General features: G+C 40.5%; 2 protein-coding genes across 2 annotated transcripts; both read left to right on the top strand.

The window, feature by feature from the left end:
• The first annotated feature begins 3,522 nt into the window (after positions 1-3,522).
• Positions 3,523-7,493, top strand: LOC149666710 (uncharacterized). The gene is made up of 6 exons (XM_089841620.1): positions 3,523-3,544; positions 3,604-3,834; positions 3,907-4,310; positions 4,354-5,536; positions 5,591-5,724; positions 7,431-7,493. Exons 1-6 carry the CDS (start codon positions 3,523-3,525, stop codon positions 7,491-7,493), a joined length of 2,037 nt encoding a protein of 678 aa, XP_089697746.1.
• Positions 7,494-14,451: 6,958 nt separating this feature from the next.
• Positions 14,452-17,244, top strand: LOC149666709 (uncharacterized). The gene is made up of 7 exons (XM_089841619.1): positions 14,452-14,521; positions 14,667-14,753; positions 14,917-15,037; positions 15,616-15,811; positions 15,872-16,058; positions 16,143-16,193; positions 16,445-17,244. Exons 1-7 carry the CDS (start codon positions 14,452-14,454, stop codon positions 17,242-17,244), a joined length of 1,512 nt encoding a protein of 503 aa, XP_089697745.1.

Genomic DNA, 17,244 nt, shown 5'->3' with positions numbered 1-17,244 from the left:
ACGAATACTATTCGAAAATTCGAGTATTCGCACAGCCCTAGAACGAAGAGAAAAAGCTCCTCCATTGAAATTCAAGACTTCTCAACTGAATATGCCAAAAGTAATCGGTCATCTTGTAAAGGTTGTGGAGAAACAATCGTAAAAGATCAAGCTCGCATTTCAAAACTTGACAGACAGAGTGCAAAAGCTAGACGATTTGGTCCACTACCAGCGTGGTATCACGTTGATTGGTTTGTACAAGCGAGAGAAACTCTGAAGTTTTTTGAAGATGGATCTATAATACGAGGATTTAAGACACTCTGTGTTGAAGATCAAAAGGCCATCAAAGAAAAGATAAAGAAAATTGAAGTGACTCCACCAAATAAGATAAAGAAAGAGGAATTACTTGATCGGGGCGAGAAGAAAATTCTTGAGGAACAGTCTCAGTTAATTTATGAACATCGTGACGAGCTTGAAAAAAATATTAAAAAAAAAGAAATGGTGGAACTATTAAAATATAACGACCAAAAAATTCCTTCAGGAAACAGCGAAATTCTAGATAGACTTTCCGATATCATGACGTTTGGATCTCTTGAACCTTGCACAGATAGTGACGGTGGACAATTGGTTTTCTCAAATGATGGTTATCACTGTACTGGAAATGCAAGCGAATGGAGCAAATGTACAAATGTAATAAAACTACCAAGAAGAAAGCCTTTCCAGATTCCAGATCACCTAAAAGAGGAATATGCATTCTTAAACAGCTACGAATACATAGAGCAAGACCGTTACATTCCTACAAACGCACCTACTCCAAGTACACCAGAAAATTTGCCATCAACCTCGGGTGTCAAGAGAAAGCCACAACCATTGGACGATACTAAAATAGTGTTGATTGGTAATCTCCATAGTTCCAAAGATTCTCTAAAGAAAAGCATAGCGAGATTAGGAGGCAATGTTGTCTCTCAAATTGACAAAACTACAGCTTGCGTTATAAGTACCAAGGAAGATGTTGAGAAAAATATCAAGGAAATTCGTGAAGCTAAGGAACACGATGTTCACGTTGTATCTGAGGACTTTTTAAGTGCTGTGGAATATGGAGGTTTAGTTTCTACGATCCAACAATACCGCATAGCCAGTTGGGGTGGAAATCCTCAAGACAGAATTAATTCTTACGCTGCTGAAAAAAGACTCAAAAGTGCGGCTGTAGGAAATAGTGACTCAACATTCTCATCTGGAAAGAGCACGAAAGTTAAACTGACAGTGAAAGGCAGCGTAGCTGTTGACCCAGATTCAAATATTGAAGCCAGCACACACGTGTTTCAAAACGAAGAAGGAGCTTTCAACGCTGTTCTCGGAAACGTCGTCGTTACTCAAGGATCTAATTCGTTTTACAAGCTTCAACTTCTAAAGTCAGACGAAGGAAAGGATTACTATGTGTTTCGGAGCTGGGGACGTGTTGGAACTACTATTGGTGATAACAAGACGGAACACTTTGTTACTAAGTATGAAGCTGTTGCCGAATTCAAAAGGCTTTTCGAAGAAAAAACAGGAACTCCGTGGGAGTTACGCCACACTGCCAAAAAGGTTCCTAATAAAATGTATCCACTTGACATTGACTATGGAACTTCAGAAAAACTGGTTGTAGGATCTGGATCTAAACTTCCCAACGCCATCCAAGAACTAATTCGCCTTATCTTTGACGTGGAGAAAATGAACAAGGCCGTGTGGGAGTTAGAAATTGATCTGAAGAAAATGCCACTAGGAAAACTTTCGAAGAACCAAATTGAAGAGGCGTATTCCGTTTTGACGGAACTCCTGGCTTTACTCGACGATGAACCCAACGAAAACAAGAAAGCCCAGCTAATAGCTTGCACCAATACATTCTTCACGCTAATACCTCATGATTTTGGAACCAAAAGGGTCCCTCTTTTGGATAATGTTGAGATAATAAAATCCAAGGTAGAAATGCCAAATTTCCTTCTTGAAGTGGAGATCGGTTACAAGTTAGTTGAAGAGGAAGGTGGAACGACCAAAGATCCAATAGATCAACATTATGAACAATTGAAAACTGAAATTGAAGTATTAGATAGAGATTCTGAAGAATTCGAGACATTATTAACATACGTAAACAACACGGGCGCTGATTTTCACAGTGATTGTGAACTTGAAGTCGATCAAATATTTAAAATTACTCGTCAGGGAGAACGCGAACGCTACCGAGAATTCCAAAAATTCCCTAATAGAAAGCTACTATGGCATGGTTCCAGAACCCCAAACTTAATGGGCATTTTGTCTCAAGGCCTTCGTATTGCTCCACCAGAAGCTCCTTCTAATGGTTACAACTTTGGAAAAGGAGTGTACTTTGCAGATACGGTACTACACATAGCCTTTTATTAAACTCTGTACCTCCGGTATCGTCTGCTACGGTATGCCTGCTTCTTCAGACTCTTGTTGTGTTTGCGATAATCGGTTTTATGGAAAACAAAAGTGTCATTTTTGCACTGGACTATGCAAGCGCCGTGTACATAAAGATTGTACCCCTAATTCATACTTTACCTGTACGGAATGCAAAGCCGCTACTCGCAAATCTAGAAGTCCGGCTCGGCGACATAGTAATAGCGCCATACCCCGCGATAAAGAGTTCAATGGGGCCATACCTGCGCCTAAACCACCTGCTAAGCTGGCTGAGGGCGATAAGGGTCTCATCTTAGAGGTGGTGCACGAAGCATTCGTCCATCTACTTAGCGTTGATAGCCTCACTAGGGAATCTGATTCGATACTGGACAAAATGATGAATAAATTGGATAGCAACGACACATCCTACTTAAGATGCAAGCTACGTTATCAGAGTTCCAAGAACGTCTGGCTTCATTAGAAAATGAGAACGCTGGCCTTCGTCGAGAACTTGCCAGTCGCCAAATACCATTTCAAGCCCCGCTTGGGTCACGGGCTTCTAGGGACGAAGCTCAATCTTTTCCACCATTGGCTAACCGTCCTGGCGCTCTCAACCCATCTGCCTTGCCCTGGCCACAGGGTTCCATTCCTTCATTCTCTGGAGCATTACCCAAGGCTTTGCAAACAAAAACTGACATCAACTCCACTCGTCATGTTCCTGCATCTAAGCCTGTGGTCTCGGGTGTGTCTTTGACAAGCCGGATCAAGGCTGCACCACGTCGAGTGAAGGCGGTCAAGAAAGCACTCTTTGCCACTGGGTTGGATGTTGGGATCACGTCGAAAGAACTGCAAGATTTTTTGAGGGCTGATTCAGGTGTGCAGTCGGTGCAGTGCATAAGACTGCGTACTAAAAATCCGAATGCCCGTCATTCGTCATTCTACTTGACGTGTGATGATGAGTCTGACATACCAAAAATGAGGGATCCCAATATTTGGCCTGCGAACAGCTTTCTAACAGATTTCCATGGGGTACCGAGAGACGAGCACAAACATGTCTCGGAACTGCATGGTGAAATCTCAGACGCGGGTTCCCCTGCGGATTCTTCAAATGTCCAAGAATGAAAGAACTGACTATAGCTTATCAGAATGTGCGCGGTCTACGAACCAAGTCTAGTACCTTTTTAACTAACCTAATCGTTAATGATTTTGATATTGTTTGTTTAACAGAGACGTGGCTTAACCACTCTCATTTTAATTCGGATTATTTTCCAAATTCCTATACTATTTTTCGGGCGGATCGATCAGATCCGGATTCTGTCAATGTTAGGGGCGGGGGATCCCTCATTGCTATCAAGAAGTCCCTTGTTTTTCACCGTCGAAGTGACCTGGAAGGTGCCGAAGGGGGTGTGTTTGTCGAGTTTAAACTAAAAAATAATCTTCCGCTTCTTCTTGGCACTGGTTACTTTCGCCCCTCAGATGACGACGCTCAGTATCGGAAATTTAAGAATGTTTTGGTATCCTCGTTGGTAGATTATGACGGTGAAATTCTGATTCTGGGTGATTTTAATCTCCCCGGTATCAACTGGACTCTGGGTAGCAGTGTGGGATGCACTCACCAAACTAGAACTAAGGCTGCTCATGTTCTCGATGTTTGTTATGAATTTAATTTAAACCAAATTAACCCAGCTCCCACTTATGGTAATCTTCTGGACCTTTGTCTTACTAATGTACACGGCATTGATACTGTACCTCTCCTTGATCCATTTGTGGACATTGACAACTACCATCCGCCTTTCTATTTGCTTTGTCCATTTGACATTTGTAGGGTCTCCCCTAATTTACAACCAGTATATCAATTTAAAAAAGGTAACTATCACTTGCTATACTCAATTTTACGCGATTCAGATTGGTCGGTGGTTTTGGATTCGCAGGATGTTAATTTTTGTGTCCAGACATTAACGGAATATATAACGTCAGCTATGGATAGTTCGATCCCTAACAAGATTCCGCGTAATAATCGGGGCTTCCCCTTTTGGTATTCTTTGGACCTCCAAAAAAGCTATCAAGCGCAAAAAATATTATTTTAATAAGAAAAAGAGGTCGGGGTTAGCCTCCGACATAGCTAATTTTAGGCTGTCCCGTTCGTTGGTGAGAAGGCTTACAGTAAGGGACAAAGCTGCTATGGCAGTAAAATCTTGTCGAGACGCCTTGTCCCAACCCAAAAAATTTTGGAGTTTTATCAATGGTAATCTAAAAGACAGACACTCTGATATATTATTGAAAATTGGTAAGACAATCATTACTGATCCGGAGCAATTGGGGGAAACATTCATGGCGTATTTCTCAACAATTTCGACTGACAATACTGAAACTAGTTCAAAATACACTTTTGATACTTCTACCTTAGTTACAACGCCTCATAACTGTTTAAAACTAACTCAAGCGGACATATATGCTGCTATTAATCGTCTACCCAACAAACTCTCTACTGGTTTCGACAAAATTCCGTCGTTTGTTATCAAGGGCTGTGGGAATATATTGTTACCTATGTTGGAGCATATATTTAATTTATCCTTCCGTACTCACTCATTCCCAACGCTTTGGAAAAAAGCTGTCATTGTCCCGGTTTACAAGTCTGGAAAATCCAGCGATGTCCGAAACTACCGTCCGATTTCCCTTCTTTGCGTTCTCGCTAAGGTATTTGATAGAGTAGTACACGTACATTTACAGCGTTGGTTTAGCTTGCTACCCAACGACTGTCAACATGGCTTTGTTCCGGGTAGGAGTGTGGAAACGAACCACGTTTCCTTTATGGATTACGTGGCTCCTGAGGTCGAGTGCCGGGGCCAGGTCGTTGTTGTATACCTTGACCTGGCCAAGGCCTTCGACCGCGTCTCCCACTCTTACCTTCATGACAAGTTAGAGGCCCTTGGATTGGGGGGTGATATCTTGGAATGGATTGCTAGCTATCTGGCGAATCGAGTCAATGTCTTGAAATGCAATGGCATAATCACATCGAAAACATACGAAGTTAATTGTGGGGTTCCACAGGGATCATCTCTTGGACCCTTACTCTTTAATATGTATCTTTTCGATTTACAATTTTCGGTTTTACATTCCCGTATTCTTCAATTTGCTGATGACAATAAAGTTTTCAAAAGTATTAATTCTAAGTTAGACGGTAAATTACTTCAACTTTACCTTGACTCTATAGGAAGATGGTGCTCTCTTAACAAAATACCAGTAAATCCAACCAAATCCGTGCATGTCACATTTACAAGGCGAATTGCTAGAGAAATTTCCAACGACTATACCATTGAGGGCGCTCACATACCCCTTAAGTCCACTGTGAGAGATCTTGGCGTGATCTTTGACAGAGGACTTTATTTTACCGAGCAAGTACATAAATGCGTTGCTTTAAGTCGCCGTACTCTGGCTGTTTGCTTGAAGATGTGTAGGAAATTGCATTCCCTAGACCATTTCCGTCTTCTTTATCAAGCCCTAGTGAGATCACGGGTCCTGTATGGTGGCTTGGCCTGGGGTGGTTGTAGTATTATTATTATTGTTGATGAGGTGGGGCTCACGCCCTAGCACCGATGCCAAAGGCATATTGTGCAACCTCAAAATCAGGCCTTGAATAGGCCCGTAGCCGCAGCGTAGCGAAGAATTCGCTCCACCGTAAAAGAGGAGACCCGCGAGGGCTCCATAGTGTGTGAATCAAAATGTTCTAGTCTAAGCGAGGCGAAGAAGTCGCACTCGCAAAGTACGTGAGCGGATGTTTCTTCCTTCTCCTGGCACGACCTGCAGAGGGGGTCGTCAGCAAGACCCATCAGATGGAGGTGCCTATTTAGCCGACAGTGTCCGGTCAGAAGACCGGTGGCCAGCCTAATATCCCATCTGCTGAGCGAAATTAGGTCTCTAGCACGAGACCTGCAGGGACCATTGACTAACTGTTTTGTCTGTCTCTGGCCATCCATGTCATGCCAGAGCTGGTTTTGTATGACAGTCATCCTGTCATGCAGGCTCCGTTTGACATGCCCGTAGGGGATGGGGACGGCCGGCTCCGGCCCCAAGAGCTTGGCCTCCGCGCCCCTTTTCGCAAATCTATCGGCTTGCTCATTGCCATAATAACCGCTATGCCCTGGCACCCAGTACAACAGAACCCTGTTGCAGGACGCCAGTTGCGCTAGCAGATCAAGGCAGCTACGCACCAGTTGAGAGGTAATCTGACACTGGTCCAGCGCATTCAGGGCGGCCTGACTGTCAGAATAAATCCTCACAGTCCGTCCGTTATACCCTTTGTTAATGCAGTAGTCTGCGCAATAACAGATCGCGGCAATTTCCGCTTGGAACACACCAGCAAAGGTGCCCAGGCAAGCAGAAAAACCGACCCTTGTAGTTTGGCAGTAATAGCCGGCGCCAGCGCCGGAATCAGTCTTGGAACCATCGGTGAACCAAATAGTTTCACCCCCAGTGCCAAGAGGCAGCAGGTTAGTCCACTCGGCCCGACTGGGAAAGTGGATGCTGAATGGCTTAGTGAAATCAAAGCTGGTAACGGTTTTGTCAGAGCACATCGTTAACGACGGCTCAAGTGCAGCGTACTCCCGAAAGAGCTTCGTATGGCTGTAATCCCAAAGTCTTGGAACCCAACAGCCATTAATGTGGAGCCTGTAGGCCCCCATGACAGCCTCCTCCTCAATGAAAAGATGAAGAGGTAGCATGTCAAGAAGCACCTCCAGGGAAGCAGTTGGGGTCGATCTCATGGCCCCTGTAACACCAATGCAGGCAAGCCTTTGAAGCTTGCGCAGGGCAGCCTGCACCGTCTTCAGCCGGACCCTTGTCCACCAGACAAGTGCCCCGTGTGGTTGTAGTAGATATCTAAAGGTACTTCTTGAGAATGTGCAACGGAAGTTTATTGAATATTGCCATACTTATTTCATGAAAAAGGCTCCATATGATTACCATATTTTACTAGGGTATTTGGACATTCCTACTATAGCTCACATTCTCCTTATTAACGACGTTAAATTTCTACATAAATTAATTAATAATAGGATAACTCTTCCAGATTTGCTAGGACGGTTGGACTTTCTAGTCCCCAAGTCTGGAAGGTTTAGAAAAACATTTAGAGAATCTCTTAACCACTTAAATCCAATTAAAAGAATGCAAATTACAGTTAACAGTTTTGGCGAAAATTTTGATATATTTAATGTTAAATACAAGGAGCTGGATTAATAAGGTTTCACTTGGTTTGTTTTTAATTTGTCTTCCATTTGATATTCTTAACAGTTAGGAAATGCAAATATGATATCATTACAACTGTGTATATTCTCGTGAACCTTCGTGGTTTTTTATATGCACAATAAATATTCATTCATTCATTCATTAATAAAGAGTTAAATTATAGGTTGCTAACTTCAAATATTTGATTCTTTTAGGTCTCTGAAAGTGCCAAATACTGTCACGCCAGTCGAGAGAACTACACCGGGTTGTTGCTCCTCTGCGAAGTAGCTTTAGGAAATATGCTTGAGCTACCTCATGTATGGGTAGGAAATTTTTTGAAACTCGACCAATTTTTTCCCTCTAGTGATGGAAGCGACATGAAATCCTCAAATTTGTTCACTAGTGCCAGGATCTACTACCAATGCTTGAGCTCTTCACTTCCAGTCTCATCTTACTTCTGCTGCAACTAAGACCCGTACATAACGTTTTGGTTTTTAAATACATCATTAACCAGAAAAGTAAACCAAATAGTCAAGCTGTGCTAACTTATTCAAACCTCTTTGTATGATTTAGAGATGGATCGAGGTCTACCGTGGCGTACCGAATATGCCAAAAGTGGCTGGTCATCATGCAAAAGCTGTAAAAGGCGCATAGATAAGGATGAGCTAAGAATGGCGGCAATTATTCAGGCGTCAAGTTTTGATAGAAAGGTAAAATATCAAAATTGAGCATCTGATGACGCGAGTAACATTAATTTCTTATTGTGGAAACAAGATTCCAAAGTGGTACCATTTTCGGTGCTTTTTCTCAAAATTTTAAAGTGTCAACTGAGGCTGACATCTCACACTTTGAGGATTTACGTTGGAGAGATCAAGAGAAAATAAGGAGTGAAATTCCGAGTGGGTCTCAAGCAGCACCTGCTGCTTCAAGCAATACCCCATCTAAAGGAACGAAGGGAAAAAGCTCCTCCATTGAAATTCAAGACTTCTCAACTGAATATGCCAAAAGTATTCGGTCATCTTGTAAAGGTTGTGGAGAAACAATCGTAAAAGATCAAGCTCGCATTTCAAAACTTGACAGACAGAGTGCAAAAGCTAGACGATTTGGTCCACTACCAGCGTGGTATCACGTTGATTGGTTTGTACAAGCGAGAGAAACTCTGAAGTTTTTTGAAGATGGATCTAAAATACGAGGATTTAAGACACTCTGTGTTGAAGATCAAAAGGCCATCAAAGAAAAGATAAAGAAAATTGAAGTGACTCCACCAAATAAGATAAAGAAAGAGGAATTACCTGATCGGGGCGAGAAGAAAATTCTTGAGGAACAGTCTCAGTTAATTTATGAACATCGTGACGAGCTTGAAAAAAATATTAAAAAAAAGAAATGGTGGAACTATTAAAATATAACGACCAAAAAATTCCTTCAGGAAACAGCGAAATTCTAGATAGACTTTCTGATATCATGACGTTTGGATCTCTTGAACCTTGCACAGATAGTGACGGTGGACAATTGGTTTTCTCAAATGATGGTTATCACTGTACTGGAAATGCAAGCGAATGGAGCAAATGTACAAATGTAATAAAACTACCAAGAAGAAAGCCTTTCCAGATTCCAGATCACCTAAAAGAGGAATATGCATTCTTTAACAGCTACGAATACATAGAGCAAGACCGTTACATTCCTACAAACGCACCTACTCCAAGTACACCAGAAAATTTGCCATCAACCTCGGGTGTCAAGAGAAAGCCACAACCATTGGACGATACTAAAATAGTGTTGATTGGTAATCTCCATAGTTCCAAAGATTCTCTAAAGAAAAGCATAGCGAGATTAGGAGGCAATGTTGTCTCTCAAATTGACAAAACTACAGCTTGCGTTATAAGTACCAAGGAAGATGTTGAGAAAAATATCAAGGAAATTCGTGAAGCTAAGGAACACGATGTTCACGTTGTATCTGAGGACTTTTTAAGTGCTGTGGAATATGGAGGTTTAGTTTCTACGATCCAACAATACCGCATAGCCAGTTGGGGTGGAAATCCTCAAGACAGAATTAATTCTTACGCTGCTGAAAAAAGACTCAAAAGTGCGGCTGTAGGAAATAGTGACTCAACATTCTCATCTGGAAAGAGCACGAAAGTTAAACTGACAGTGAAAGGCAGCGTAGCTGTTGACCCAGATTCAAATCTTGAAGCCAGCACACACGTGTTTCAAAACGAAGAAGGAGCTTTCAACGCTGTTCTCGGAAACGTCGTCGTTACTCAAGGATCTAATTCGTTTTACAAGCTTCAACTTCTAAAGTCAGACGAAGGAAAGGATTACTATGTGTTTCGGAGCTGGGGACGTGTTGGAACTACTATTGGTGATAACAAGACGGAACACTTTGTTACTAAGTATGAAGCTGTTGCCGAATTCAAAAGGCTTTTCGAAGAAAAAACAGGAACTCCGTGGGAGTTACGCCACACTGCCTCAAAGGTTCCTAATAAAATGTATCCACTTGACATTGACTATGGAACTTCAGAAAAACTGGTTGTAGGATCTGGATCTAAACTTCCCAACGCCCGCCATCCAAGAACTAATTCGCCTTATCTTTGACGTGGAGAAAATGAACAAGGCCGTGTGGGAGTTAGAAATTGATCTGAAGAAAATGCCACTAGGAAAACTTTCGAAGAACCAAATTGAAGAGGCGTATTCCGTTTTGACGGAACTCCTGGCTTTACTCGACGATGAACCCAACGAAAACAAGAAAGCCCAGCTAATAGCTTGCACCAATACATTCTTCACGCTAATACCTCATGATTTTGGAACCAAAAGGGTCCCTCTTTTGGATAATGTTGAGATAATAAAATCCAAGGTAGAAATGCCAAATTTCCTTCTTGAAGTGGAGATCGGTTACAAGTTAGTTGAAGAGGAAGGTGGAACGACCAAAGATCCAATAGATCAACATTATGAACAATTGAAAACTGAAATTGAAGTATTAGATAGAGATTCTGAAGAATTCGAGACATTATTAACATACGTAAACAACACGGGCGCTGATTTTCACAGTGATTGTGAACTTGAAGTCGATCAAATATTTAAAATTACTCGTCAGGGAGAACGCGAACGCTACCGAGAATTCCAAAAATTCCCTAATAGAAAGCTACTATGGCATGGTTCCAGAACCCCAAACTTAATGGGCATTTTGTCTCAAGGCCTTCGTATTGCTCCACCAGAAGCTCCTTCTAATGGTTACAACTTTGGAAAAGGAGTGTACTTTGCAGATACGGTACTACACATAGCCTTTTAATAAAGAGTTAAATTATAGGTTGCTAACTTCAAATATTTGTTTCTTTTAGGTCTCTGAAAGTGCCAAATACTGTCACGCCAGTCGAGAGAACAACACCGGGTTGTTGCTCCTCTGCGAAGTAGCTTTAGGAAATATGCTTGAGCTACCTCATGTATGGGTAGGAAATTTTTTGAAACTCGACCAATTTTTTCCCTCTAGTGATGGAAGCGACATGAAATCCTCAAATTTGTTCACTAGTGCCAGGATCTACTACCAATGCTTGAGCTCTTCACTTCCAGTCTAATCTTACTTCTGCTGCAACTAAGACCGTACATAACGTTTTGGTTTTTAAATACATCATTAACCAGAAAAGTAAACCAAATAGTCAAGCTGTGCTAACTTATTCAAACCTCTTTGTATGATTTAGAGATGGATCGAGGTCTACCGTGGCGTACCGAATATGCCAAAAGTGGCTGGTCATCATGTAAAGCTGTAAAAGGCGCATAGATAAGGATGAGCTAAGAATGGCGGCAATTATTCAGGCGTCAAGTTTTGATAGAAAGGTAAAATATCAAAATTGAGCATCTGATGACGCGAGTAACATTAATTTCTTATTGTGGAAACAAGATTCCAAAGTGGTACCATTTTCGGTGCTTTTTCTCAAAATTTTAAAGTGTCAACTGAGGCTGACATCTCACACTTTGAGGATTTACGTTGGAGAGATCAAGAGAAAATAAGGAGTGAAATTCTGAGTGGGTCTCAAGCAGCACCTGCTGCTTCAAGCAATACCCCATCTAAAGGAACGAAGAGCAAAAGCTCCTCCATTGAAATTCAAGACTTCTCAACTGAATATGCCAAAAGTAATCGGTCATCTTGTAAAGGTTGTGGAGAAACAATCGTAAAAGATCAAGCTCGCATTTCAAAACTTGACAGACAGAGTGCAAAAGCTAGACGATTTGGTCCACTACCAGCGTGGTATCACGTTGATTGGTTTGTACAAGCGAGAGAAACTCTGAAGTTTTTTGAAGATGGATCTAAAATAGGAGGATTTAAGACACTCTGTGTTAGTAGTAGGGACTACCTAGATACGCATGGATCCAAGATGGCCGCCACCCCAAGATGGCCGCCACTACCCAACTCAAACCAAACTTCCCAGACAAGTCCGGACTGGCCCGAGCTCTTACAGGCTATTTTCAAACCCCATGACGTCATCTTCTTAACTCAAACCAAAACTTAAACTATATTCATCGCTGGCCTGCTAGTAATGGGCTCGATTTCGTAAAGAGTTAATTCCAAGATGGCCGCCAACCAGACTTGTGTTATTTTGACAGATCCCTGTTTGAATTTCCTGCCTTAAGCCCATGTCTGAGAAACAAAGACTAATATACAAATAAAGATTTTTTAATAACAAATACCAAATAATATATATAATAAAATAGAGAATAACAAGAATATAAATATAAACAAAGATATTGCCATTGTTTGTCATTAAGAAGGTCAATACTTCTTTTCTTTGAGTTGTGGCTTGTTCCCATGTTACATACTAAATTCGAAATTAAAAAAAAACAAAAATATTTACCGCCGCTTTTATCGCTAATGAAACCACTTTTTAAATCGTAATTTTGAAGGTAATTGGTCTTATCTCTAGTGTAAAAAGCATCTTGTTCAAAGTGACATTTTGATTTTCAAAACTTGATATTTTAGTCGAAATCTTAACTGAAAGCCGCTCTTTAAATCGTAATTAGCGCCACTAGCTTCCTTTATTTATTTATTTATTTGTTGTTTGGTACATAAAGTCATAGGTTGACTTTTGGAGACCGCCTTGTACTACAAATGGTTATAATTATCACAGGTATTGCATATAAAAGTAAGAAATATATACATTTGGTTATAGTTATCACAGTAAATGGTATATAAAGTAAAAATACACAGAGAAGAAAAAAAAAAAATAAAAAAAATAAAATAAAACACAGCCTTGAAACAATTATTGGCTAAATAACAGTAGCTTTTAATAGTTGGTAGGAACTAATAGTAATTTGTGTTGGTATTTTGGGTGTAATGTAATATAAGGGCCTTTCGAAAACAAGACTTATCTTTAAGGGATACTAAATCTGCTGGGAGATCATTCCATAGGTTTATAATGCTGCGTGTAAAATGGTTTTGACGGACGGTTGTTGTAGCACGTGGTTTAGACAATTTATGAGGATGACCGCGCGTACTAGTATACACTGAAGACGTGAAAAATGTATCGAAGTGCAGATCTAGTTTGTTATTAAAAAAGTCATGAAGAAGACACAAGTCATTTATCTGGTGTCTTTGATGGATGGGGTTGATGGTTAGTTTAAATAATCTGTCGGCGGCTGGTAGTTTTTCTAATAGTGGTGATAATTTTGTAAACCGATTTTGGGCCTTCTGCAACGATGTCATTACATTTTTTCCAGAAGGGGTCCAAATAGATGAGCAGTAGTCAATATGGGGTAAAGCTAAAGCATTGTATATAGTACGTAACAGAGTCGGTGAGCGTCGTAGGAAGTTACGCCTAACCAGGCCAGTGATGCTATGGAGTTTTTTGCAAATTTTATTAGTGTGGGTAGTAAATTTAAGGTCAGTGTCGATATGCACTCCAAGGTCACGTTCTGATAAAGTGGTAGATAGCGGTCGACCGTACAGGTAGTAGGTGAATTTTGGGTTCGAATGACCCAGATGAAGGACAGTGCATTTGTCCACATTAAATTTGAGACCGTGGTTTTCAGCCCAATGCTCCACCGAATTGAGGTCAGCTTGTAGTAGGTGTGAGTCTGAGATAGTACGTATTTTAAGGGATAGTTTCGTATCGTCAGCGAAAAGTAACACTTGGGCAGATTGCACTACTTGAGGAAGCGAATTGATAAGAATGTTAAATAATAAGGGTCCAAGAATTGATCCTTGGGGGACACCTTTTGCCACTGACGCCCAGTCAGACACTATCCCTTTAAGGACAACTCGTTGGGTACGGTGGGTAAGATAGTCCTTCATCCAGTTTAAGGCTTGACCAGTTATGCCAGCCAAGTTTAACGCTTCTAAAAGTTTGGCATGAGGTATTGAGTCAAAGGCCTTGGCTAGGTCTAGATATAGCACATCAACATAGTAACCCTCATCTAACCATTCAGTCCATTTATCAGTGGCTTGGAGAAGGTTAGTGGTGCATGACCTTTTCTTCAGGAAGCCATGTTGGGCTGTAGTAAAAAAGTTGGTTTGTTCTAGATGGGATATAATTTGACGTTGAACAAGAGTTTCACAAATTTTTGCAACAACGTTTATGGAGCTGATAGGTCGATAGTTGTTAGGGAGTACTTTAGGTCCTTTTTTGTGTATCGGTGTTAAATTTGCCTGTTTCCATTGATTTGGGAGAAGTCCAATTGCAAATGACTGAGAGATTAATGTATAAATTGGGGAACACAGTTGAGTAGCAAGACTGCGCAAGATATAGGGGTAAAGACCATCGGAACCGGGGGATTTGTTCGTTGGAAGACTTTTTAGGATGGCATGGATATCTTGCTCAGTACAAGTAAAATCTTGAAGGCCAGGCATAGGTAACGGTGAATATGATGGCGCATTTGGATCAGCAACAGTGGAGGAAAAGTAGTTCATGCATTCTGATGGCTGACGTCAAGTGGCGTAAGATAAACGATGCCGGATGAATTTTGATGAAAGACAGGCAGGGTAATCGAGGATTGTTAGAGAAAGATATTTTAAGTAAAGTCCTCTATTGGTTCTCGAAGATCATGGGCCGAGGCGTGGTTGTTTTTTCGTTACTTTCAAGAGGCCAATGGAAAACGCGTCAAATTAAGTCTTGCCGCGGAAGAAGTAGCAGGACTTAACTTAAACTCGATTTTCCTTCATTGCGGTAGTCAGTTGTATGGACGCATATGACACCGCAATGAAGATCGATTCTTGGCTATCAATTGGATCAGTGTTACTTTCTTTTTCCATACTATAATCGGTAATGTTTTATTTAATTATGAAAAACTAAATTTTTGTTATAAATGATTCCGAAAAATCTTACTTGATAGCCAACTTAGAACCCGACAAGTCGGGTTCTAATGAGTCGAATTTGGTCTCTTCCCAGACTATTCCTGAGAAGAGCCAGATGGAACAATCGAATTTGGTCTCTTCTCACACAGCTTTTGCTTTGTGAGTCCACGATCGGCGGGTAAAGACATCTTCGTACTGGTACTGAGTAGTTTTATGGATAAGCGTCTAGTTAAACAACTGATAACTCTCTCTTTAAAACACGGTTCTTATATACTAAAAGATCGAGGTCAAATTTAATATTAGAAGAGTTCTCTAGGCAATGCTTTCGATAAATTTATTTGTTACCGACCCCCAATCTTTAATCTATTTTATTGGATGCGGTTTAATTAACTATTCACGACTTTCACGTAGATGCTGCAAGGATGACGACTTAAAACCTTCCTTGTTTTGAGGAAAATATTTTATTGGATGCGGTTTAATTAACTATTGACGTAGATAGTTCGAGGATGACGACTTAAAACCTTCCTTGTTTTGAAGAAAATAATTTATTGGAAGCGGGTTAATTAACTATTCTTCACGCGCATTCTTCATCCATGATGAGTCTACGAACATTTTTCTTACACAGTTCCGTCGCGTATCTTGCTTTCTCTAACGCCTCAGAGGCTCAGAGAAAAGGAATATAATTCAAAGAGGGTAAGTATTAATTAATGTTATTTAGTTAGATTAATTACTAGTAGGATTAATTGTCTCAGTCGCAGGAGTATGATGTGGGATTTTGTTACCGATGCCTTGATGTCTCGACGATACGGAATGAATTTACATACTGTTGAACAACGAGATAATCGCTGGATTTTCGCTGTTCGTGCGATAAATCAGAAAGCGTTTCAACCGCATCAGTCTGGACTTAAAGATCAATCCTGGGCCTTGTTTCTAGTAAGTTATGTCATTTTTGTTAAATGGTAGAGTTGGAAAGTCAATTAGTATTAATTTCAGGATTACGGGAAGTTGAAAGGACGTAAAAAACCAGAGACGTCGGAAGAATACACCAAGTTGAGGTCTAATTTCTTTAATGCCATAATCAGATGCGCTTGTGATGGGATCATCTCAAAAGTTGATCGGCAAACGGCAGCTGATCTTGGTATTACACTCTTTAAGGATTATAAGTACTTTATGTATGAAGGTATGTCAATAGCGTTCATTTTTTTTTATCTTGAATTTATATTTTATTTTCATTTAATTCAATTTTTTTTATTTTTAACTATAGGAGAAAATATTCAGAAATATGAACACCATTTCCCCATTGTTGATAGCAGTTGTAAGTAAATGTTTATTTATTTATGTTTAGGAGTGAAGTTCTAAACCTTTTTACTTAAATTTTTGGTCTTTCTCAAATTAATTCGCGACCCTTTTCAGAGTAATTCGCGACCCTTTTCCCAATAATTTGCGATCCTTTTCCCAGTAATTCGCGACCTTTTTCCGAGTAATTAGCGACCCGTTTCCGAGTAATTAGCGACCCGTCTCCTATTAATTCAGGTTAATTAACATTAGTCTCTTAAACATTTTCAGCTTATGCATACTCGCGCTACAACAACGGCAGCCAAGACTCGAATGATAAATACCCAAATCCTGATCGCGGCCAAAATGATTTTGAAGGTCCGTTTCCTCAAGGCGATTATCTTTTCAGCGTCAGTATTGACGAAAACGGCAAAGTCACCAACACAAAATTATTAGGAGCGATGCCAGATGGTTATGACGTTAACGTCAAATCTGTTGACGCTCCTTACGAGTTTGTCAACACCAAAAAAATGCGTTTTGAACGTGTGCAACAAAATAATAATGTCAACAATAACGACAGTAACTCTTCACATTCATCGGGTGAAGAATCTTGTAGTAGTGATTTAATCGTTGAGGAACAACGTGACGCTGGTGGTCAAATTGTTGCCAAAAATAGTACACCCATTGTTGTTAAATTAGATCCAGGTTTTATATTGACGAATTTTGGCGAATCTGGGGACGAAATAGGTCAAAATTTGGATGTAGATGGGTTAAGGGAGGTGAAAAGCGAAGTCCAATCTAATTATATCGCGAATGGACAAACTGTTCATGCTCAAAACGGTGGAATTCATAAAAAATGGGTAAATGGAGGTAGAAAACTGGAAAATGGATGTACCGGTAGAAACACGATAACTGTACAACCTCGTCAAAAAGTTAAAAATGGGCGAGTTCGTCTGAAATCTGTAAAAGGACAAACTCGCGAATATTCGGTTAACGGAACTTCTCGTAAAAGTTCTGTAAATGGTACAATTTCACTTTGCGATAACGCTTCCAAATATAGTGTTAAACAGGTGCAAGTTGATATTAGCTGA

This window comes from Phalangium opilio, unplaced genomic scaffold, assembly GCF_054372755.1.
Source record: "Phalangium opilio isolate 3A_F unplaced genomic scaffold, DU_Popi_V2 ptg000060l_1, whole genome shotgun sequence".
Taxonomy (NCBI): domain Eukaryota; kingdom Metazoa; phylum Arthropoda; class Arachnida; order Opiliones; family Phalangiidae; genus Phalangium; species Phalangium opilio.
The sequence above is the reverse complement of the archived record's forward strand: the minus strand, read 5'-3'. Positions and strand labels throughout refer to the sequence as shown.

Bases quoted from the DNA above. Each gene is read 5' to 3' on its own strand.
- LOC149666710 (XM_089841620.1), top strand. From the start codon at position 3,523: ATGTGCGCGGTCTACGAACCAA. The intron at 3,835-3,906 runs GTTACTTTCGCC...CCTCGTTGGTAG, and splicing joins TCCGCTTCTTCTTGGCACTG to ATTATGACGGTGAAATTCTG. The intron at 5,537-5,590 runs GTATTAATTCTA...TTGACTCTATAG, and splicing joins TGACAATAAAGTTTTCAAAA to GAAGATGGTGCTCTCTTAAC.
- LOC149666709 (XM_089841619.1), top strand. From the start codon at position 14,452: ATGGCGCATTTGGATCAGCAACAGTGGAGGAAAAGTAGTTCATGCATT. The intron at 15,038-15,615 runs GTGAGTCCACGA...AATTACTAGTAG, and splicing joins TCTCACACAGCTTTTGCTTT to GATTAATTGTCTCAGTCGCA. The intron at 15,812-15,871 runs GTAAGTTATGTC...TATTAATTTCAG, and splicing joins AATCCTGGGCCTTGTTTCTA to GATTACGGGAAGTTGAAAGG.